Source organism: Vipera berus (genome assembly GCF_964194415.1).
Source record: "Vipera berus genome assembly, chromosome: 7".
In the NCBI taxonomy this organism is placed as follows: domain Eukaryota; kingdom Metazoa; phylum Chordata; class Lepidosauria; order Squamata; family Viperidae; genus Vipera; species Vipera berus.
The window spans coordinates 75,973,836-75,999,379 of record NC_138209.1 but is presented as its reverse complement, the minus strand read 5'-3'; the positions used below and the strand labels follow the sequence as shown (position 1 = coordinate 75,999,379).

General features: G+C 41.7%; 1 protein-coding gene across 1 annotated transcript; it reads right to left on the bottom strand.

Moving 5' to 3' along the window:
- Positions 1-22,049: 22,049 nt before the first annotated feature.
- LOC308671156 (uncharacterized protein) lies at positions 22,050-25,544 on the bottom strand (the record flags this gene model as incomplete). Its single annotated transcript, XM_081333227.1, has 2 exons — positions 22,050-22,103; positions 24,620-25,544. 2 exons carry the CDS (start codon positions 25,542-25,544, stop codon positions 22,078-22,080), a joined length of 951 nt encoding a protein of 316 aa, XP_081189353.1. The 3' UTR covers positions 22,050-22,077.

The window sequence follows — 25,544 nt, the reverse complement described above, 5'->3', positions numbered from 1 at the left end:
TGCAAGAAAACCACCAAGCTCAGACAGCACCAAGGACCCCACAGTCGTCGTCGTCTTCTTCTTCTTCTTCTTCTTCTTCTTCTTCTTCTTCTTCTTCTTCTTCTTCTTCTTCTTCTTCTTCTTCTTCTTCTTCTTCCATTTGGTCATGAAACGTCTGCAAGAAAACAGCCCAGCTGAGAGAGCACCAAAGACCCCACAGTTGTCGTCATTCTCTTCCTCCTTCTCCTCCTCCTCCTTTCCTTCTCCTCCTCCTTTCCTTCTCCTTCTCCTTCTCCTCCTCCTCCTCCTCCCTCTTCTTCTTCTTCTTCTTCTTCTTCTTCTTCTTCTTCTTCTTCTTCTTCTTCTTCTTCTTCTTCTTCTTCTTCTTCTTCTTCTTCTTCTTCTTCTTCCATTTGGTCATGAAACGTCTGCAAGAAAACAGCCCAGCTGAGAGAGCACCAAAGACCCCACAGTTGTCGTCATTCTCTTCCTCCTTCTCCTCCTCCTCCTTTCCTTCTCCTTCTCCTTCTCCTCCTCCTCCTCCTCCCTCTTCTTCTTCTTCTTCTTCTTCTTCTTCTTCTTCTTCTTCTTCTTCTTCTTCTTCTTCTTCTTCTTCTTCTTCTTCTTCTTCTTCTCCTCCTCCTCCTCCTCCTCCTCCTCCTCCTCCTCCTCCCTGCAAACCCTTCTCCCTTCTAACACTGATCACATTACCTACTTGGGTTATGAAATGTCTGCAAGAAAACCACCAAGCTCAGAGAGCAGCAAGGACCCCACAGTCCAACCCTGAGGGACAAATATTCTCTTCCATTGGAAGCTGAAAGCCTTAGAGATAAATGCTTGGCTTACCCTGTCTAAATCAGATCATCAAGAAAGTCAATGCATGACTCCAATGTGTAGCCAAGGAGGAATCCATGCGCTCTCTAAGTGCGCCTCTGAAATATTAGCAGTCACTCATTCCATATTCCATACCCCAACGTAAGTTTCTTATTCTTCGTTTTGAAAAAACGTTTCCCTGAGTTTAAGGGCCTTGTGTCTCAGTTACACGTAGAATCTAAACCTATGTTTTATTTTCCGGCACGAAAGATTGCTATTCTACATTCAACCCTACTTTATTCGTATTATTTATATGACTAATTCAGTCCAGGAGAACTTCTGCGTACGCACTCGTAATGCACCAACGCGATCCAGTTTCCTGGATGGCCTTGCATTTCATTTCTCCAAAATCTCCAGGGAGGAGAAAAGAGATAATGGGGGCAGGCCTGCACAATCTGAAGGTGTGATTAGCCAGATAACAAGGTAGCAGATTCCATCAGCGGTCTAGTAAAACGTCCAGATAATCACTTACAAATGGGGCGGCGAAGTTCTAGATCCAGAGCGATAGGGATTTGAGAAACAGCCTTCAAAGCAGCGTAACACTGATGAAAGTCAAGCCCCCGCTTTTGATGACTCACTAACTTATAAATATTTGTGAAGACAAATTGCACAAATACTGGAAAAATTAATCTTTTACTTCTGCGAGCAACTCTCGAATTTCCAGGAGAGGAGCCTGATTCATTGTAGGGAAAAAAAAGAATTCAAGGAGCTAGATGATGGGGGAAGGTGAAAATGTACGAAGAAAGCTTTAGCGTTATGCTTTTTTTTAAACAACAACAACAAACCCATACGTAACTCTAAGAGCAGGGTTTTTATGCGTGTATCTGACTGCTGATCCAGGGCTTGTGTTTAACTGTAAGACCTGACTTCCTAACAGGAAGGTGAGGAACAAAAAGATCCTCGCCACAGGCATGCTGGATTTAGCTTTAGCAGCTCACGTCGAATTCTCCAGCAAATAATTTTGTGGAAAGATGTTCCGGCTGCAAAACACAGGCAGATAAAATAGGGGTGCAACAGTCAGACCGCCCCCCCCCCACTCCTCCTCAAGGAACAGGGACTAAATAGAATTTTTGGCAAAATGTCACTGCTCAGTTTGCAGCAAGGGTGATTTCCCATGAAGATTATATTTCCTGCTGCAAAGACTTTCCTTATCATCCGATCTAGGACTTGTACAGGTAGGCTAATGTCATGCCCCTTTGAATATTGTTGTCCTTTTACAAGGACTGAAGGTACCTATCATCGCCACCTGTTCACAAGTTTGTGGTTGCTCATCATATTCAGAAAGCATGTGCTCTTTTATATATATATATATATATATATATATATATATATATATATATATATATATATATATATATATATATATATATATATATATATATATATATATATATATATATATATATATATATATATATATATATATATATATATATATATATATATATATATATATATATATATATATATATATATATATATATATATATATATATATATATATATATATATATTCTGTTCTGTTCTGTTCTGTTCTGTTCTATTCTATTCTATTCTATTTGATATAAGGATTCTATTCTATTCTATTCTATTCTATTCTATTCTATTCTATTCTATTCTATTCTATTCTATTCTATTCTATTCTATTCTATTCTATTCTATTCTATTCCATTCCATTCCATTCCATTCTATTTGCAATAAAGATTCTATTCTATTCCATTCCATTCCATTCCATTCCATTCCATTCCATTCCATTCCATTCCATTCCATTCCATTCCATTCCATTCTATTCTATTCTATTCTATTCTATTCTATTCTATTCTATTCTATTCTATTCTATTCTATTCTATTCTATTCTATTCTATTCTATTCCATTCCATTCCATTCCATTCTATTCTATTTGCAATAAAGATTCTATTCTATTCCATTCCATTCCATTCCATTCCATTCCATTCCATTCCATTCCATTCCATTCCATTCCATTCTATTCTATTCTATTCTATTCTATTCTATTCTATTCTATTCTATTCTATTCTATTCTATTCTATTCTATTCTATTCTATTCCATTCTATTCTATTTGCAATAAAGATTCTATTCTATTCTATTCTATTCCATTCCATTCCATTCCATTCCATTCCATTCCATTCCATTCCATTCCATTCCATTCCATTCTATTCTATTCTATTCTATTCTATTCTATTCTATTCTATTCTATTCTATTCTATTCTATTCTATTCTATTCTATTCTATTCTATTCTATTCTATTCTATTCTATTCTATTCTATTCTATTCTATTCTATTCCGTTATTCTGATGGATATGGCACTTCTAGTAAATCAACATATGATGGATACACAGGAACCATGCAGCTATTTCCACAGCAGATGGAAGTCATGGTGAATTCAGAACTGGCAAGGTCAGCAATGGGATCGGGGCCAACGTACGCCGACACCCGAAGCTCGATAGAGAAACATTCCCCCCTCCCCGGTCCTTTGTTTTCAAAAAGAATAGCCCAGATCCCTTTCAATATTTGCTTTCGAAATTCCTTGGCACCAACTCAGCACCAGTACCAGTAAAAGAGAAATCACAACAACACAAAACCACAAAAGAGGTCACGGAACCGGGAGAAAAGGTTTGGGTGACTTTCAGAGTTACTTAGAAATCCAGCTTGAAATCATTTCAAAGTGATGGCAAGCGTGATTTTAAAGGAGAACGATAAAACGAACCGAAGGCAGCAAAGCAGTAAATTACAACAACAACAACAACAAAAACAACAACGATAGCCACAACAAAGTTACATCTTTGAAATGTTCCTCTGAGCGCAGCTGAGAAAGTCTGACTATGAATCATTTGTTTGTTGTGGCATATAAGATAAGATAACCTTTGTTGTCATTTTTTTTTTACTGTGGGCACAACGGCACCCATCCAAAATGAAATTTAGTTGCCCGCTTCTCAAAGTGAAACACATACATGACACACACCTAAACATACTATATTATACTGTATATTTTTTTATTTATTTATTTTAATCCCATTTATATCCCGCCCTTCTCCGAAGACTCAGGGCGGCTTACAATCTAAGCACAAATCAAATGTGCTTAGCAATATACAATGTCCATCTTGAATATACTAGGAACATAACTTAGTGAAGTTGTTATTTTAGCGAGACAAAATGTGTAACGACGATACTAATGCCGTGTTAACCTGCCTTTATTTTTATTTTTTAGATTTCTACCCTGCTGGATTTAATCAGACTCTTGGTTCCTTACCAACACCATAAAGCACCATGCTTTTTTTAAAAATACTAGCAAATCAAGAGCAACCAAAGGCAACCAAACCTCTCATAACATGTAAAACTCCAAACAAGCTGGCATTGCAACACAAACCTGCTAGAAGAGCTGTGTCTTCTTCTGGCAGGTAACCAAGATAGGACCTGGTCTGACCTCAAATGGGAGGTTGTTCTAAATAGCTGGTTGTTGCCACTGAAAAATAAGAAATTCCTTCTTGATTTCACTAATATGTCAAGGGTGGGATTGCTAAATTCATCTTACATCCCCTAGAGAGCAGGGGGTCTTCAAAGCTGGCCCTTTTGTGACTTGTGGACTTCGACGCCCAGAATTCCTCAGCCAGCGTGCCTGGCTGAGGAATTCTGGGAGTCGAAGTCCACAAGTCATCAAAGGGCCAAGTTTGAAGACCCCTGACCTGGAGACAATAAGCTATGCGGGGCCCTTGGTGCTGTTTGACCTTGGTGGTTTTCGTGCAGATGTTTCATTACCCAACTGGACAACATCATCACTGATAATGTTCCCTAGTTGGGTAATGAAACGTCTGCAAGGATAACACCAAACTTAGACAGCACCAAGAACCGCACATTCAATCCTGAGCTACAAATTTTCTCTTCTGTCGGTACAATAAACCATTTAATCCCATATAAAGGTACAATCTTAAAAGTCACGATTTTAGATGAGATGACCCTTATTGTCATTTTTTTTCCTGTGGGCACAATGGCACACATTAAAAATGAAATTTAGTTACTCGCTCTCAAAGTGTACACATACGTAACACACATTTAAAACATACTAGGTGCAACATACGTATAGACCTAATGGATATAACGGATGTATATAATGTAACATCAGCTTTCATGGACATCTAAAGGTAAAGGTTCCCCCACACATGCGTGCTAGTCGTTTCCGACTCTAGGGGCCGGTGCTCATCTCCGTTTCAAAGCCGAAGAGCCAGCACTTCTCCGAGGACGTCTCCGTGGTCATGTGGCCGGCATGACTAGATGCCAAAGGCACACGGAACGCCGTTACCTTCCCACCGTAGTGGTCCCTATTTTTCTACTTGCATTTTTTCGTGCTTTCGAATTGCTAGGTTGGCAGAAGCTGGGACGAGTAACAGGCGCTCACTCTGTTACGCGGCACTCGGGATTCGACCCGCCAAACTGCCGACCTTCTGATCGACAAGCTCCGCATCCTAACCCACTGAGCCACCGCGTCCCTATATAAATATTATTCACTGTTCATCCTGAATGCATAATACTGAATTTTTTTTAATACTGAAACTGCAATTTCTACATTTCACAACTTCCATCATAGCCCAGAGTGACATTTGGCTTTGGTGCTCCAAAATCTCTTGATTTTGCAACGTTTGTTTACCACTGTTTTCAGGCCCGGCATCAAATGACTTTTGCAATACTTAATTTTCTTTCTTCCCAGCCCAGTGGAATGTTGGAAAGAAATGCAATATCAGACGCACAAGACAGTAATTCTAGAAACAGAACAAAACCAACCCCCCCACTCCCCCACCCCCAAATAAAATTAATTTAGCCTGGAAGATAAAGTCTGTAAAAATAAGCTCAAGCTCTGAAATAGGTTGGATTCAACCAAGGGTTGAAAAGGAAAAAAAAATCTAGAAAAACTGTCTTAAATTGCCCAAAAGTTTTCCATGATGATCAATGAAGACATGGATTCTGGTTTGTGTGTCTTAATCACTGGCAGCGTGTGAAATTTATTTGCATTTTGGAAATCTCATTTAATAAAGCAATAATCATGGGTAATTTCATGTATCTTAAAGTTTGATACTGGACAGAGATGCAGTGAGAGTCAGTTTGGACTAGTGGTAAAGGCACAGGAGCTTAGCCATGAAAGCTGGCTGGGTGACTTTAGTTCCAGCCCTTCTCTTTTAGTTAGAATAATTAATCAGTGGAACAACCTGCCTCCAGAAGTTGTGAATGCTCCAACATTTGAAAGTTTTAAAGAAGAGATTGGACAACCATTTGTCTGAAATGGTATCAGCTTTCCTGCCTGAATAGAGGGTTGGACTAGATGACCTCCAAGGTCCCTTCCGACTCTGTTATTCTATTCTATTCTATTCTATTCTATTCTATTCTATTCTATTCTATTCTATTCTATTCTATTCTATTCTGTTCTGTTCTGTTCTGTTCTGTTCTGTTCTGTTCTGTTCTAATTCTATTCTATTCTATTCCATTCCATTCCATTCCATTCCAATATCTATTCTGTTCTGTTCTGTTCTGTTGGTTCTGTTCTGTTCTATTCTAATTCTAATTCTAATTCTAATTCTAATTCTAATTCTAATTCTAATTCTAATTCTAATTCTAATTCTAATTCTAATTCTAATTCTAATTCTATTCCATTCCAATATCTATTCTATCCTATCCTATCCTATTCTAATTCTGTTCTATTCTATTCTATTCTATTCTATTCTATTCTATTCTATTCTATTCTATTCTATTCTATTCTATTCTATTCTATTCTATTCTATTCTATTCTATTCTATTCTATTCTATTCTATTCTATTCTATTCTATATTCCACTTATCTATTCTATTCTATTCTATTCTATTCTATTCTATTCTATTCTATTCTATTCTATTCTATTCTATTCTATTCTATTCTATTCTATTCTATTCTATTCCTATTCTATTCTATTCTATTCTATTTCTAATTCTAATTCTAATTCTAATTCTAATTCTAATTCTAATTCTAATTCTATTCCTTCAACCCAGCTCACCTCACAGGGTTTTTTTGTTGTGGGGAAAATAGGAGGAGGAAGATATGGGTATGGTTCTCACCTTAGGATAGTAAAAAAAAGGAAAAAAAAACTAAGGCCAGGATATAAATAAATAAATAGATAAATTTATGAACGAATGGACCAGTGGATCTATTCTATTCTACAGTATTTCTGTATATAATTTTTGGTTTGGCTCTGTGTCCCCGAATAGCTTTCCTTCGATGGTTGGACCCCGTCTTTTGTCTTCCTCAGGAGCGTGAATGCTATCTGGGTGGCAGCGATATCACCACACTAATTAAATAATAATTTTAATGTTTCTTCCTAACCTGAGGCTCTGCATTCAACAGGCAAAGCTCAACAAATGTCGGTTACAGAGCGGTGCGTATTTCTAACAAAAAAAACACAACCAAAAAAACCCCCAAAGCTTCAATATTTTCCAACTCAAAGACACCCACATCCTATTTCTGCTGATCCAAGCCACAACCATCAGTTTTATCTTGAAATTAACTGAGTTACTCGGAAAGGTGCAGGTCTCCTTCGACCTTAGAACTGCATTTACAAAAAGAAACAAAAAAAAACACAAAATCACAAAAACTATTGGCCTTGAAAGATTGCTGACATAGGCAAAGTTTGTGTGGATTGAAAGGAGACAGCAAATTCTCCAGTAAACACCTTGAAAGGTTTGTGGCTTTGTTGCATCACGGCTCTGAAAGCCTGCAGGATCAGCAGTCTGGAGAGACCCACAGCCAAAGGAGAAAAAAAGGAAAAGGAAAAGGAAGGAAAGGAAAAGAAAGGAAAGGAAAGGAAAGGAAAGGGAAGGGAAGGGAAGGAAAGGAAAGGAAAGGAAAGGAAAGGAAAGGAAAGGAAAGGAAAGGAAAGGAAAGGAAAGGAAAGGAAAGGAAAGGAAAGGAAAGGAAAGGAAAGGAAAGGAAAGGAAAGGAAGGGAAAGGAAGGGAAGGGAAGGGAAGGGAAGGGAAGGGAAGGGAAGGGAAGGGAAGGGGAAGGAAATGGATGGGAAAGGAAAGGAAAGGAAAGGAAGGGAAGGGAAGGGAAGGGAAGGGGAAGGAAATGGACGGGAAAGGAAAGGAAAGGAAAGGAAAGGAAAGGAGAGGAGAGGAGGGATGAGAAGGGAAGGGAAGGGAAGGGAAGGGAAGGAAAGGAGAGGAGAGGAGGGATGAGAAGGGAAGGGAAGGGAAGGGAAGGAAGGGAAGGGAAGGGGGAAAGGAGGAAAGAAAAGGGAAGGGAAGGGAAGGAAGGGAAGGGAAGGGAAGGAAAGGAAAGGGAAAAGAAACACAGATAATTGGAAAGGAAAGGAAGGGAAAGGAAAGACAGACAACTATTAGTGAGAGAAAAAAAATAACTTTTTGTGACTTCTTTCCCATTTTCCCCCTGCGCTCTCTTTTCCTTGTTTTGCTCCACTGAGGAATTCTCAATTAGATATACAATGCATATTTGTTTTATTTTGTTCTGAAACAACAGGCGATAGTCTCCAAAGGCTTCCAAAAACAATTGTTTGATGAAGGATGAAAAAAAAAAGCAACAGCAACCCATCTCTGCTGTTCCAATGTCAGGACCTCTAGGGTATCCTTGCTCTTGCTCTTCAGCTGAAATTAAAACAACCAAGAGATTGAAAAAGAAAAAGGAATGGCAAAAATCTCACAAGACACTGAAGTGCACACGATTCAGGTAATGGTGCTCAAAGCCTGGCCACAGCTGGCAGGAAGCTGCAAAACCTCCAGGGCTTTCAAGGAAGCAAAGGAGGGGTGGAGAAGGAGGGAGGGAGGGAGGAAGGAAAGAGAGAAAGGGAGAGGAATGAGGGAAGGGAAGGAGGGAAGGGGAGGTCAGAGGAAGGGAGGGAGGGGGGAGAGGTGGAGAAGGAGGGAGGGAGGAAGGAAAGAGAGAATGGGAGAGGAATGAAGGAAGGGAAGGAGGGAAGGGGAGGTCAGAGGAAGGGAGGGAGGGGGGAGAGGTGGAGAAGGAGGGAGGGAGGGAGGAAAGAGAGAAAGGGAGGAAGGAGGGAAGGGAAGGAGGGAAGGGGAGGTCAGAGGAAGGGAGGGAGGGGGGAGAGGTGGAGAAGGAGGGAGGGAGGAAGGAAAGAGAGAATGGGAGAGGAATGAAGGAAGGGAAGGAGGGAAGGGGAGGTCAGAGGAAGGGAGGGAGGGGGGAGAGGTGGAGAAGGAGGGAGGGAGGGAGGAAAGAGAGAAAGGGAGGAAGGAGGGAAGGGAAGGAGGGAAGGGGAGGTCAGAGGAATGGAGGGAGGGGGGAGAGGTGGAGAAGGAGGGAGGGAGGGAAGAGAGAAAGGGAGGAAGGAGGGAAGGGAAGGAGGGAAGGGGAGGTCAGAGGAAGGGAGGGAGGGGGGGAGAGGTGGAGAAGGAGGGAGGGAGGGAGGAAAGAGAGAAACGGAGAGGAGGGAAGAGGGAAGGGACAAGGCCAGAGGAAGAAAGAAGAGAGAAGGAAGGGAGGAGGAAGAAGGAAGGAAGGAAGGAGGAAGAAAGGAGGGAGGGAGGGAGGAAGGAAGGAGGATTGAAGAACAGAGAAAGAGAGAGGGGGGAAGAAAGGGAAGAGGGAAGGCACAAGGCCAGAGGAAGAAGGAAGGAAGGAAGGAAGGAAGGAAGGAAGGAAGGAAGGAAGGAAGGAAGGAAGGAAGGGGAGGGTAGATGAAGGAAAAAAGGAAGGGAGAGAGGGAGGAAAGGTGAAGGAAGGGGAGGGTGAGAAGGAAGGAAGGAAGGAAGGAAGGAAGGAAGGAAGGAAGGAAGGAAGGAAGGAAGGAAGGAAAGCAGGGAGAGAGGGGGAGGGACAAAGGAACAATATGGATGAGGGAGGGAGGAAGGAAGGAAGGAAGGAAGGAAGGAAGGAAGGAAGGAAGGAAGAAGGAAGGGGAATCCATGCAAGATCTTGTGAAATTTCATTATTCTTGAACAAGATGAAGAAAGATGTAGGGCTAAAACTTTGGAGGCTCTGATATGATTTTAGGCTATTACCCAGGATTATGGAACAGAATTTCAACCCTGAAAAAAAACCAAAAAAAAACCCCTTACTGTAACTAAAATGCAAATGATTCTGAAATGCATCCATTTTTTTTTTACTGCCCCGTCCATAAGGGGGATGCCAGAGAAAGCACGAAGGCTCGCCATTTTGCGCTGGAGGGAAGGAAAATCGGGCATGCTCATCCCTTCACCCTGGATGCAAGAAACCACGTGAGAGTTTTAGGAGAGGCAAGAAAAATCACGCACGGGCTCTCCCTCTGTAACCGTGCTACGGCTTTTGGGATGGATCCGTTGACACGCTTGTATATTTCTGGCCAAGTATCTGAGAGTGCAGAGTGGGGAACACGGGTCATCAGAGTTCCAGGTTACCTCTGGAAGCTATTAAGGAGCCTGTTGAGGTATGTACAGTACATGCAGGTCTGAAATCTGTTTGGGCCAAAATGAAAATGGAGGGTTTTTTTTGTTTTTTTTAAGAATAACAGAGTTGGAAGGGACCTTGCGGGTGGGGTGTCTTCTAGTCCAACCTCCTGCACAAACAGGCGATCATATATCATTTTGGACAAATTGGCTGTCCAGTCTCTTCTTAAAAACCTCCAGTGATGGAGCACCCGCAACTTCTGGAGGCAAGTTGTTCCGCTGGTTAATTATTCTCACTGTCAGGATTTATTTATTTTTTTAGTTCTAGGTTGCTTCTCTACTTGATTACTTTCCATCCGTTGCTTCTTGTCCTGCCTTCAGGCGCTCTGGAGAATAGCTTGACTCCCTCTTCTTTGGGGCAGCCCCTGAGATATTGGAACATTTGCTATCATGCCACCCCTGATCCTTCTCTTCATTAAAGTAAGGTAAAGGTAAAGGTTCCCTCCGCACGTGCGTGCTAGTCGTTTCCGACTCTAGGGGCCGGTGCTCATCTCCGTTTCAAAGCCGAAGAGCCAGCGCTTGTCCGAGGACGTCTCTGTGGTCATGTGGCCGGCATGACTAGATGCCAAAGGCGCACGGGACGCTGTGACCTTCCCACCGTAGTGGTCCCTATTTTTCTACTTGCATTTTTACGTGCTTTCGAACTGCTAGGTTGGCAGAAGCTGGGACAAGTAACAGGCGCTCACTCTGTTGTGCGGCACTCGGGATTCAACCTGCCAAACTGCCGACCTTCTGATCGACAAGCTCAGTGTCCTAACCCAATGAGCCACCGCATCATTAAACTAGACCTACCCAATTCCAGCCACCGTTCCTTATATGTTTTAGCCTCCAGTCCCCTGATCATCCTTGTTGCTCTTCTCTGCACTCTTTCTAGAGTCTCAACATCTTTTTTACATCGTGGTGACCAAAACTGGATGCAGTATTCCAAGTGTGGCCTTACCAAGGTGTTGTAAAGTGGTATTAGTACTTCACGCGATCTTGATTCTATCCCTCTGTTAATGCAGCCTAGCACTGTGTTGGCTTTTTCGGCAGCTGCAGCACACGGCTGGCTCATATTGAAGCGATGGTCCACTAGGACTCCAGGATCCCTCTCACAGTTGCTACTATTGAGCCAGGTCCCACCTATACTATATCTGTGCGTTTGTTTTTTCTCGCTTATGTGTAAAACCTTTCTTTGGCTAGGAGAAAGTAGGAAACACCAACTACAGCCTCTTTAAGGCATGACAGCAGGAATGATAATCTTGGAAGAAAAAGCAAACAAATGCAAGGAGTAAACACAGTAACCACACACTCTTACAATCACAGGGGGATAGGGATGGGTTTTCTCCAATTATTCCCGTTAAGTCACCGGACCGACGGGACAATTTTAAACAACCCCGCTTGGCACCAGTGGGAGAAGTTCTGCCTCCTACTTCCCTAGGCTGCGATGTTTGCTTAAAACGTTGCCTGCTTTAAACCACAGCCTGAATTTTTATTTCCTGCTTCCTGCTTATTCCTCCCAAACAATAGCAGAGGTCAGAAAAGGTGCCATGTTTCATGCTGGTTCTTCTGAGTCAGCTTCTTCTTCTTCTTCTTTTTTTTTTGCCACAAAGTGAACAATCACTACACAGGCTGAAGTCTCTGGGAATTTTGCCATCAATTTCAGAGAAAGAAAGAAATTCGGAGCCGGCGCTATTATACTTGAAGGAGAATTTTGGGTCTTGGATTTTATGCTCCTAGGTGTAGATCCTTCGGTGTTAGTTCTGGATAAACGCTACGCCTAATTATTATTATTATTATTATTTTTAAAAGTCTTTTTTTATTAAAAAGTTTTAAAATACATTTTCGAAACATATACCCCATCTGCCCCACCCCCTCCCCCTCCCTCCCATCCCAACACCCCCCCCCCCGACTTCCCAGAGCCGAATACAGGGTATTACATCATACAATCTTACTCTAAAATATTCTAATAACTATAATTACTCTTTAAACCCTATCGCACTTTAACTCTCCTTAGCCATAGAAAAGAAAAATAATATAGCCTCTAATTACAATAACTAATGACTATTCAAATGCTAAATGATACTTAGTAGTCCCATATTTGTTCTGAATATAATCAATCCATCTTCTCCATTCCACTATATATCTCTGTTGCGAGTGATCTTTCACATATGCCGAGATTTTGGCCATTTCTGCCAGGTTCGAAACTTTCAAAGTCCATTCTTCTATAGTAGGCAGGTCTTCCTTCTTCCAGTATTGCGCTACCAAAAGTCTTGCAGCTGTTATTAAATTCAGCATCAATTTAGTTCCTATAGCAGTACAATCAGTGATAATACCCAACAAAAACAATTGTGGTAAAAATCTTATCTTTTTCTTAAAGATCTTCTGGTTTCTCTTCAGATCGTATAAATCTTTCGCCATTTTTAAAAGTCTTCAATAATCCCTCGGGACCTAAATGTTTTAGCAGTCTACCAGTCTTGAAACGTGCACAGGGAGAAGCGAGGGGGGAATGGTTCTGACACCTCAGCCAGATTTAGCAGTTAGTGGGAAGAGGGCCTGTCTGTCCACCTGGTGAATAATATGAACAATTTGAATTTCCACCTTCCTGATGTTGAAGGAAAAGTCTTCATCGTGGTTCAGGTCCAAGCCGGGAATAAACAACATGGCGACTGCTTTAGGAAGAAGGTTGCAGCTTATTGAAGAGGCGAGCCAGTCAGGAAGATGGCTCTGGAAGAAAAGAGAGTGAGCACATGTAGAGAGCGGGTTTTTATACCCTCTGGAGCCTTTTGTTTGGAGTTGTTTCCTGTTCCTGTTTGAGGCTTTGTATTTCCTGTGCCAGGTATTTTGACCTGCGTCCCCTTGGCATCTGTGGGTTAATCCTATTATGTCCTGTCTTAAGAGTTTGGGTGGGGTATGTAGATTTTAGGTGTCTTTGTCTTCTTGATCTTCTAGCTGGGGGCTTCCAACCTTCCTGAATGGATTATTACATCTGCGTTTCTACAGAGCTGGTTTCTGCTTGGGAGAGGAAGACTCGGGGCTGTTAAGAAAAACCTGGCATGCTTTTCTGCCTCTTTAAGATCCTTTGAGGAAAGATATTTTTAATATTTCCTTCTCTGGAGTGGGGAGGGGGCTGACTTCCCACACTGAGTTACAAGAAAAAAGCATTGTTCTCACTTAATCTGTACAGAAGAGATGGACCAGTGTAGGCTCTAAACGATATCATGAAACTTATGCTGACTGCAGCAAAGAGGAGATGGCAGGGTGGTCCCTATTTTTCTACTTGCATTTTTTACGTGCTTTCGAACTGCTTAGGTTGACAGAAGCTGGGACGAGTAACAGGCGCTCACTCTGCTACGCGGCACTCGGGATTCGACCTGCCAAACTGCCGACCTTCTGATCAACAAGCTCAGCATCCTAACCCACTGAGCCACCGCGTCCCTGCCTATATGTATTATGTTTGTATTATTTGTATCTGAATAAAATAAAAATATTTTTTTAAAAGAAAAAAAGGAAGAAATGCTTTTAAAGGTAAAGATTCTGCGTCCTCCCCCAGCTCCAGTTAACCCTCCCAAAACTAAATACTGTAGTAAACTCTTATAAACATTGCCTAGCTCATTTCTTCCTGGGATTATATTTTGCTAATCTATCACTTCTGTAGCCAATTTTATACTCAGTCGTTTTACTAATCACCATCGTTGTCTCTCCTTTCAACACCAAAAAAAAAAAAGCTCCCACAAGGGTTGTTTTTTTTAATAGAGTGTGGAACATGGAAATTGTGCACGAAAGGTGAGAAATAGGGAGACACGAGATAATAAAGCAAAAGCTATGATGCTAACCTTTTGACAGGAAGCGCAATATAGCTTGATAACTTCCTTTCACAATCCAACGCCGAAATACTTGCTCTTATCTCCAAATATATCGTACGTTAATAAAGAGCCGGTGACTAATTTCACTCAATTCCATTTATAGATTATCCTGATAAACAAGTATCTGGGTGTTTTGTTTCCCCTGCGTGAATATTCATGCTCAACTTTTACAACTAGGTGACTCCTGCTGCAGTGTGAGAACAGACAGTAGGAAGGGCTATATTATGTCGAAGGAAAACAGCACGGGAGCTAAACCGGTGGCTCTGCCTTTTATTTTACAAGAAAGATATGCAAAGGAGGACCAAGCTGCTTCTCTCCTTGGTTGGTTTCCATCCGTTGCTTCTTGTCCTGCCTTCAGGGGCTTTGGAGAACAGCTTGACTCCCTCTTCTTTGGGGCAGCCCCTGAGATATTGGAGCACTGCTATCATGTCACCTGCCAGATTAGACCCTATGGGGATCCGACAGTAGAACTGGTCTCCTACTTTGCAACTTGGTTTACTTCCCAGACATTGGAAGTGCTATTTTGAAGTAACGGTATTCTGGAATAGCATGAAACCGGAGGGTATTATGGTTTCACTCATTTTGGTTTGAATGCCAGAAGCAAAACATTTATGCAAAACCAGAGTTGTTCTAACCATCTGGTAAAACTCATAGCTTCCTCAAACCCAACCCTAACTTATCATGAAGAACAATAATTGGTGGACATTACTATTATTGTATAACTTTTATTCATTAAACATGAAACTCAGTCAACTGAACACTCAAATTGACTGGCGCTGATGGTTGACACGGGCTGCTGCCAGCATCCTAGGTATCAACCAGGTATCTCCTTAAAGTGTAAGATGTTCCGAGTAGTGCAGTTTTTTGTAGCTTTGCTGGAGTTATGGCAGGAAGCTGCAATTTCTTGATATGTTTTGCAACGTTGTTCTAACCATCTGGTAAAACTCATAGCTTCCTCAAACCCAACCTAACTTATCATTAAAAACAGTAATTGGTGGACATTATTATTATTATTGTTGTTGTTGTTGTTGTTACTACTACTATTACGGTATTTCCTGCTGAACAGTGAAGTTCTGTACAAGGATGAATCCAACTGCTTTCGTTTGGCATTCAAACCGTAAAGGCAGCATGACTAAGCTGCCTTTACGGTAACATATCCCACAAGTGGCAAGGAAGAAAAGGATTTTAATGTAGCATCTTCCAGACAATTCAAATAGTGCTAGGTAGAAGCTCCAACTGAAGCTCAAATATTTTGGCCATTTAATGAGAAGAGAAGAGACATTTAATGAGAAGAGAAGAGAAGAGCAGTGGGCTAATGCCTCCTTAAGTAACACCAGCTGCCTGCAATTAGTGCAGGTTCGCATCCCACCAGGCTCAAGGTTGACTCAGCCTTCCATCCTTCCGAGGTAGGTAAAATGAGGACCCAGATTGTTGGGGGCAATTAAGCTGACTTTGCAATAATGCCGCTGGGGGTGTGTGTGAAAGCCCTAATAAGCAGGTGTATACATAGAATGAAGGCTACTGCTAAGCTTGTAAGCCGCCCTGAGTCTTCGGAGAAGGGCGGGATATAAATGGAATTAAAATAAAATAAAAATAAAAATAAAACTTTGATATTGGGAAAGATGGAAGGCAAAAAAAAACACCAGAGAAGGGGACGACAGCGGAGGACAGGAGAGTCTGGTCTGTGATGGTCCACGAGACCACAAAAGGTCAGACACAACTTAGCGGTTGAACAACAACAGACAAGCTTTCAATGAGTTCGGATCGGAGCCGGTCTAGATACGCATCGTAGTTGCAGTAATTAAAATGGCAGCTGCATTTGACATTCCAATTCCTAGCACACGTTTAAGAGCTGGGAACACGTTGGCTTCCACCTTCTGGTCTTAGTAATCAGGCTCATCCCGTGTGATTCAAAACAGAGGACTCTCTCAGACCTCCTTAAGGAGTTAAATATAGACCACGCGATGGGTACCGTGTGTTCCTCATGAGAATCAAAGAGCTGTGACCCCGGGCCGGAAGATGGATACACATTTGGAAATGAATGAACCTTTATTGTCAAAGTACAACCATGTATACATTGAGATTAGCTGAGCCTCCCTTCGTGCTCCCACCCCCCAACTCACAGTGACAACAAACCCTCCATCTTATTACATCATGTGAACTAAAGCTTATGGAGGTTTCAAGAAGGTTTGCCCGACATCCATATTTGCTTCACATCAGCAAACAGTTGTGGAGGACGTAAAACTGTCAGCAATCACTTTCTCTCGGAGCGAGCGCTCCTTTACAATAGAAAAATTAACAGCCCATTTGTTAACATTTCCCCTTGTAATTAGGAAATACGAATATGAAACAAGCATGGTTCTCTTACCACAAGCGCAGTTGGGCTGAACTGATAACTCCACAAAATGTGTTGCTAGGCGTAAGGTATCCCTTTAAGGAATGCCATAAACCTGTTAACAAGAAGCATTGAATTTAAGCAGGCATGGGTTATGCAAGTTGGCTAATGTTTCATGTTAGATAATATGTGGATACCCAGTGGATAATGTTAATGCAAGTGCATGGGTACTATAAGTGCAGAAATGTCTAACAAACCCATACTATTTCCTTTCCCCCTTTTGTTCTACTTATAAAACCACACACACACACACACACACAAACACAAACACACACACAAACACACATACACAAACACATGTATATGTATATGTATTGTATATGTATGTGTGTGTGTATATATATATATATATATATACACACACACATATACATACACACACACATATATACATACATATACATATATAGAGACATATATAGATATACATACATATCTCTATCTATCTATCTATCTATCTATCTATCTATCTAATAATCAAAAATACTTAATATTTTATCAGCAACACATTGTCTAGATTCCAACATTTAACTTACTAATACATATTAAGTTCCTTTCTCTACCTCGTTTATTTTCTAACCACTGATAAAAGGTATCCCATGTTCTAAAATAAACTGAATCTTCTTTCTCTTTCATTTTCAATGTTAATCTATCCATTTCTGCACAATCTAATTTTTTTTAAAATTAACTCTTCCTCCGTTGGTATATCTTCGTTTTTTCCAATATTGAGCGTATGCAATTCTCGCTGCAGTCAACACATGTAAAATTAGACATATACGCTCTTTCTCCTAATTTCCTACAATTAGGCCTAACAAAAATAATCCTGACTTAAAATCTATTTGGTTTTTTAGCCATTTTGTCTAACCATATGTGTATTATTGACCAGAATCTTTTAGCTTTGGGCAGTGCTTTTTTTGTATAAGAAAAAGGTGCCGGAACTCACACATGCCTATCCTACAAGGTTCCATCCAAAAAAGGTGCTGGAACTCCGTTCTGAGCATTCAATGACAAAAAAAGCCCTGGCTTTGGGGCATGCCCACCAAAGATGGTAATAAGACCCTGAGGACACAGGCAAACCTCCAAGTGGCCTCAACGACTCTCTAAGAAGAATGCAAATGACCAGCGGTCTGCAAGGAGCATAAATCCTTCCATTCCCCACCATCCGGTCAGTGCTGAAGAAGCTTCTTGGATGAGAAGTGAAACGTTTTCAAAGACAAACAAAGGAAGTCCAGTTGCCTCATGAAAAAGTGTCCTTGGGACAACCAGCACCTTGGTGACTGGGAATCTCCATAGACTTCCAATTGAACAGCATAATTGCCTTGAACTAAAATCTGGACTTTAGTAATATTAAAATCACAATAAACTCTCTGGTACTTGCCAGGTCTCACCACATTTTAGTACCAAGTTTAAATAAACCGAGTTGTTTGCAAAACCCGTGGGCAAGCAGTGAGAAAGATTTGCTAACAGGAATGAGGTTTTATTGTATTGTACTGTATGCATAGCCCTCTGGGGTTAGATTTTAGGCCACGGATAACTCTACCAGTTGGCACGGCTTTCTTTCTGGACGATGGGCAGTGAATGTCGTGTTTGCAGGTTGTTAAGGAAACAGAGCGGCGACAACGCTCACTTGGAATTCTCTGCTTAATGCTGTTTTGCCAAAGCTGAAAGGAGTCTGGGTTTTAAAAATAAACACGACAACTCTGAAGCTAACAATCTCTGTCAAACAGTTGGGGCAGGAAAGAGCTAAATCTAACTTTGGTAGCAGACCCTATGTTTCTCTTCCGACCCACAATTCACGTGCGCAGGAGATGTGGGGAGAAGATGTGCTCCTGCATTTAAAAACTTTTGGAACATTTGAGCTGATGCAAAGCATCCACAATGTCTGGTGAAAAAAGTCAAGGTGACAAGCCACAATGGTGTGGATGAACTACGACCTGTTGTTTTGCCTAAAGGAATGGGCCTAACATATTCAAATAGATAAGATGTGCATTCTGAATATTAGACTTTGTGATCTATTGTGATAATGGGAACTTTGGTTACTTAAAACTTGGAAACTATAAATATTAAATGTTAAAGTTAAATATTAACGGGAAATTAAAAATTGGGGAAAACTAATTAGGACATTGATTGTCTGTAAAGACTGAATGTTAAAATAATGAGGATATGTATGAGCCAAAAATTATTGATAAATGTAAGAATGTCATTTTTATTTAATTGATTTAATAAGAAGTGTATTAGTTTAAACAGGACAGAGTAAATTAAGGGGAAAAGAGAGAAAAAATTTATGCAGCAGCTTGAGACTTACACTAAAGGCACTCGTATGTCATTGTGTTATTGATTAACCCAGCCGCCACGCGGCTTTTCAAATACTTAAATGTAAGATTAGAAAATCAATAAAACATTCAAATTTTTTTTTTAAAAAAATCTATTATTCTATTCTATTCTATTCTATTCTATTCTATTCTATTCTATTCTATTCTATTCTATTCTATTCTATTCTATTCTATTCTATTCTATTCTATTCTATTCTTATTCCATTCCATTATTCTATTCTATTCTATTCTATTCTATTCTATTCTATTCTATTCTATTCTATTCTATTCTATTCTATTCTATTCTATTCTATTCTATTCTATTCTTATTCCATTCCATTATTCTATTCTATTCTATTCTATTCTATTCTATTCTATTCTATTCTATTCTATTCTATTCTATTCTATTCTATTCTATTCTATTCTATTCTATTCTATTCTATTCTAATTCCATTCCACATTCTATTCTTATTCAATTCCACATTCTATTCTATTCTATTCTATTCTATTCTATTCTATTCTATTCTGTTCTGTTCTGTTCTGTTCTGTTCTGTTCTGTTCTGTTCTGTTCTGTTCTGTTCTATTCTTATTCCATTTGGATAAAAGAATCAATTTGACCATATCTGCTTCTCTGTGCTGTGGGGAATAGTACATCCTGCAGTTAACCCATTAATCTTTATTGTAATTCATATTGAGAGATTCTTAATCTTTTTCTAATGAAATGCATGAAGGATATGCATTCGGGCAAAAATAAAAAAATAAAAATTGTAGATTTTATAAGGAAAGCTGGGGGGCGGGGGGTGGGTTTGTTGTTTCACACACATTTGCTCCTACCCATCCTTCATATCTAAGTCAATATCAAAGCATCACACCTCCCATTAAGATTTAATAGCCTTTTGAAAGAAGCGCCAGAGCAGATTGAATGATGAAGGGACGTACAATTCTTCTGCCTGCTGTTAGTTGAAAGAGCATGTACATTAAACACCCAGAAAAATATGTCTGCCTACTGTAACTTGGCCTCTAGGCTCCAGACAAGCAGACCAAAATCCCACAAGAGGTCATTAAGAAGTAACAGCTCAATAGGTAAATTTGCTTTTTGCCCTCCAGTGAGAATTTCTCAAATGTCTGTTACATTATGTTATAGGATTAAACCCTTTGATCTTTGCATCATCTTACATGCAGGTTAAGGTTGTTTGTTTTTTCTTTTTTTTTTCAAATATCCTACTGTGCCAGTAGTCCAAGCTATGGTTGAATTGCATCCATAAGCTTTAGCCCAGCGGATGCATTTCAGCAATTCATTTGTCTGAAAAGTTGCTATTTCTCTGAGTCTTCTCGAGGAATTTGTGTTTGTGTGTGTGCGTGCGTGCGCACGCACGAGTGCGTGTGTATGTACATGTGCGTCAACAGGCTCATGAACTGATAATTGACAGCTGGCATTTTTTTTTAACTTGTCCTCAATAAGTGTTTTGGATTGTGTATTGACTTATTGATGTTTTTAATTTATATAGTTTTATTTTTATGATTGTGAGCCTCCCAAAGTTACCTTGAGGTCAAATGGGAGGCTTATAACTTTTACAAATAGATAGATAGATAGATAGATAGATAGATAGATAGATAGATAGATAGATAGATAGATAGATAGATAGATATAGAGTCAGACAAATAGATAAATAGAGCTAGAGAATGAGATACATAGATAGATAGAGCTAGATAGTGAGATAGATAGATATAGAGATATAGAGCTAGATATAGATAGATAGATAGAGCTAGTGAGAGATAGATAGATAGAGCTAGATAGAGTGAGATAGATAGATAGATATAGCGTGAGACAAATAAATAGAGCTAGAGAATGAGATAGATAGATAGATAGATAGATAGAGCTAGTTAGTGAGATAGATAGATATAGAGCTAGAGCTAGATATAGAGATAGTGAGATAGATAGATAGATAGATAGATAGATAGATAGATAGATAGATAGATAGATAGATAGATAGATAGATAGATAGATGGATGAAACAAATGATAGGTTAAGTTTTTTTATTCAAATATAGTTGTATGTTTCTTTGCACAAGCATAGAAAATTATTCTTATAATGATTCAGTTCCATCAGGCTATACAAGCAGTGGTGCTGCAAGATGTTTAAAAATGAGAACTGTTTAGTTCTGATAGACGAGGACTCAGAGTGGTTTAACAAGGAATGAGTTTATTGAATACACAAAGTCAACTGCTAACTGTCAAATGTTGCAACCCTTTTATAGGGAAAGCGTTTGAACTGTAACCAATACAAACAGTCTCTTTTCCCGCTCCTTGGTTGTGGCGTCCAATGAATGCACCTTATTTTCCCGCTTAAAACCTTGCAAAGCTGCACTGTGTTTGCAATCTCTTCCAAGGCCTATTGCTAACTATTTACATACATAACACCCCTTACCCCCCAGTTGATGTCATTTTCTTACAAAATCCCTTAGGTATTTTGGTGGCCTATGTATTCTGGACGGGTATCTGTTGCTTTGGCTATTAGGGACCCTTCTTTCTGGTTGACTGCTAGGCTGCTGGTTACTACTGGACCTGGGCTCTGGGTTACTGTCTACAGATGTACTGTCTTGAATAATAGGATGTGTTTGGAATTCAGTGGTCACTGGCCTACTTCGCAGGGGTATTTCCCAATCAATTGGACTGAATTGTTGTTGTTGGGCATCAGGGAATGTGTTATCATGCCCAACCCCCACAACGCTTCCAGGCCTAATGTTGTCTGTACTGTTTCCCCTTACTAATCCTTGGTCCCCCTCAGCAGGCACACACCCCCTCGATCTTTTCCTCAGTTGGTCTACGTGTCTTTTACAAATCCTATTCCCTTCCCCCTCAATGATGTAAGATAGGGGACCCAAGATTTCAGTTACCACCCCTGGAATCCATTTGTCCCCTTGGGCGTAGTTCCTGGCCCAAATCAAGTCCCCCACTGCAAATGTTCTGTTAGGAATGTCAAATTCAATGTTTGGTTGGAGTCTGTCAGGATGTAATCTGTCCAACTTGGTCAATATTTTCCTGCCCCACCTCATTTCAGCTGGGCTTTTCCCCGTAGCCGAACAGGGGGTTGTGTGTTGAGCCAACAAGAACTCAGCTAGTCTCTGATGCCAGTCACCTCGAATGATCCTTTTAAGCGCGTCCTTCGTGGTCCTCACGTTCCTTTCAGCCAATCCGTTGGTGGAGGGGTGGAAGGGTGCAGAAGTCTTGTGCTTAATCGAGTTGGCCTTGAGGAAATCCTGAAATTCAATAGATGTGAATTGTGGCCCATTATCTGACACTATTAAATCTGGCAACCCATGAGTGGCAAAGAGGCCCCTTAATGCCTGTATTGTTCTGCCTGCCGTTACTGAACTGACCGGTATTACTTCTAGCCATCTAGAGTAACTGTCGACCACTACAAGGAACGTTAACCCCTGGAAAGGTCCCGCGAAATCAATATGAATCCTGGACCAAGGATTCCTAGCTAGCTCCCATTTATGTGTGCGGATGTGTTGTTGTTCAGGCCTGGAGCGTTGGCACAGATGGCAATTGGCAACGCATTCCTCAATGTCGTGGTCCAATCCTGGCCACCACAAGTGACTCCTAGCCAGGGCCTTCATCCTTACTATTCCAGGGTGTCCCTCATGCAATTCAACTAGGATAGCTGATTTGTGGATTTCCGGAATGACTACGCGAGTTCCCCAGAGTAAGCACCCCATATGAACTGATAGTTCATCTTTCCTTCTGAAAAATGGACTGTATTTTTCGTCCGGGTTGGCGTTGGGCCAACCACTCATGGCCCAGGCCATTACTCTCCTTAAGATGAGGTCCTTATTGGTTGCCTCAGCAATGTCTTTTGCCGTTAAAGGCAAATCAGGAATATCCTGTAGGGACATTATTTGTCCCACTGGGGCAGGGTCCTCCTCTGTTGTGCTTAGAGGCAATCTGCTAAGAGCGTCTGCATGACCCATGTCCTTACCTGGCCTGTATTGGAGGGAAAATGAGTATGCTGAGAGGAAAATGGACCACCTCAGCATCCTGGGTGACATAATCTGAGGAGTCTGTTTATCTGTGGTAAACAGTCCCAGCAAGGGTTTGTGGTCAGTCAGTATAGTAAAGTTCCTACCATACAGGTAATCGTGGAACTTCTTAACTCCTGCCACAATAGCTAATGCCTCCCTGTCTATTTGCGCATAGTTCCGCTCTGCCTTGGTTAGTGTGCGGGAGTAGTATGCAATGGGTCTTTGTATTCCTTGGTTGTCTAAGTGGCTGATCACCGCCCCTACGCCATAAGGCGAAGCATCGCATGCCAGGAAGATTGGTTTGTTTTCAATAAAGTGAGTCACAGTTGAATTACTGGAAAGGATGTCTTTTAGAGTTTGGAAACTCTCTTTGTGCTTGTTCTGCCATTGCCAAGGGGTCTTCTTATCTAGGAGTCTGTGCAGAGGTTCTGCAATGGCAGCCTTATGTGGTACAAAAGTGTGATAAAAATTTACCAAGCCTAGGAAGGCCTGTAGTTCTGCCTTGTTCCTTGGTTCAGGAGCCCCTTTTATTGCTTTGATTTTTTCAGGGGTAGGATGGACTCCACTTTTGTCAATCCTGAACCCCAAAAAATCAGTGGATTTAACCCCAATGCTACATTTTTCCTTTTTTAATTTTAACCCAGCCTTCCTAAATCTGCCCAGTACCTGTTCCAGCCGCTCTACTAACATTCCTTCATCTTTTCCAGCTATTAGGACATCATCAAAGTAAGGGCATACTCCAGGTATGCCCTTTAAGGTCCTCTCCATCACTTCTTGGAAGATGCCTGGAGCTGCTGCAATTCCAAATTGCAGCCTGTGGACTCGGAACGCCCCCTTGTGGGTAACAATTGTTTGTGCCTCTGCAGCCTCCTTGGAAACAGTTAACTGTAAGTACGCATGCGCCAAGTCGAGCTTGGCGAAGATGGCGGCGTCCTGGATCGTGGCGAGGACCTGCTTCACCGTCGGGACCGGGTAAGCATGTTTTTTCATCCCAATGTTGAGGGTGGCTTTATAGTCGGCGCAGATTCTCACATCCCCATTGGGTTTGAGGGGTGTGACAATCGGCGTCTCCCACAAACCGCCCTCAACAGGTTCTAGAACTCCGAGGCCTACAAGCCGGTCGAGCTCGGCCTCAATTTTTTCTTTTAAGGCAAAAGGCACTCTCCGGGCCTTTAGCCTGATCGGGTTTACTGAGGGGTCTAGGTTAAAGTTAATGGGGGGCCCTTTGTACTTGCCTAGAGATCCATCGAATACGTCTGCAAATTCTTTGCAGACGGATTCGAGGGTCTTATTTCTAATCACTGAATTTATTCCTCCTATCCAAATTCCTAGGGCTGGAAACCAATTAAGCCCTATTAAGCTGGTCCTATTCCCCTCCGTAACTACCAAATCTAAGACCCCCTTAAACCCCTTAAAATTTACTTTAAGGCTGGTCTTCCCTTTTACGATTATTGGACTTTTTTGGAAGTCCATTAATTGAATAGTTGTTGGTTTAAGTGGAATTCTTTTTCCACTTAGTTGTTCAATTTTCTCAAGGGTTTCAGTGGAAATTATCGACACTGAAGCCCCTGAGTCGATTTCCATTCTGCAAGGGACCCCTTGCAGAAGGACTGTAATTTTTAATTTTCCGTCCGGAAAATTGTGCCCCCTTCCCCGCCGTCTCCGATTGACGCGGGCCACCTCCCTTAGAGTTGGACTTTCCACCCGGGGTTTAGGGGTCTCCTTGCCACTAGCATTAGGGGTTACCTTACCCTCTGGCCACACATCGACTTCGTTCAGACGGGTGTCCCGACCGCGACTTCTGCAGATGGCCTGGATGTGGCCAGTCTTGCCGCAAGCCCTGCACTTGGCGGTACGAAATCGGCAGGAAGCGCGGGAATGGTTGCCGCCGCAGCTGCCGCATCGGTTCTGCGTTTCGTTGTCGCGCGGTCTGGTTGCTGTGTCCCGCCACGGTCGTTGTGCCCCGGTCGGTGGTCTTTGCGGTGTTGCGGGTTGTTGCCGGCGGCCAGGGTCAGGCCCCTCGCTTCTGAGTTGTTTTGGTGCCATCTTTCCGAATCGCCTGGAGACTTCTGCGATCTCTTCCTCCCACTGCTGATCCACCTCCCCGCAGTCCACATAGCCCTCTTGGTTAATTTCGGGTGCTGTCGCCATGCTACTGCGGGGGGGGTCGCGGTACCCGGTTGACTCATACGTGAGGAGTTCGTCTAACACTTCCTGTAAATCGCCGGTAGGTTTGGCGATTATTCTATTCTGTAATTGTTCATCGCGTAAGCCCAGCACGACTCTGTCCCTAATTCTAATCTCTAAATTGTCGTATTTGCAACGAACTGCTGCTTCCCGGACGGCAGCGACGAATTTCTGTATGGACTCCCCCGGTCTCTGATTCCGCTTCTCGAAGATGCGCCGCCAAAAGAGTTCGGACCTTCGGGGAGTAAAGTGAACTTTTAATTTTGCGAGGAGGTCGGCATAGGGCACGCTGGAGACTGGTTGAGGCTGGCACAGCCCGACAGCAACTCTGTAGACCGGTGTGCCGCAGATTGTCAAGAGTGCCGCCGCTTTTTTCCGGTCGTCGGTGATTCCGTTCACCAACAGGAATCCCTCGACCTGCCCGATGTATTCTTCCCAATCCTCGGGGAAGTTAGGGTCAAATTCCTTCAGTGACCCAATCTGCGCCAT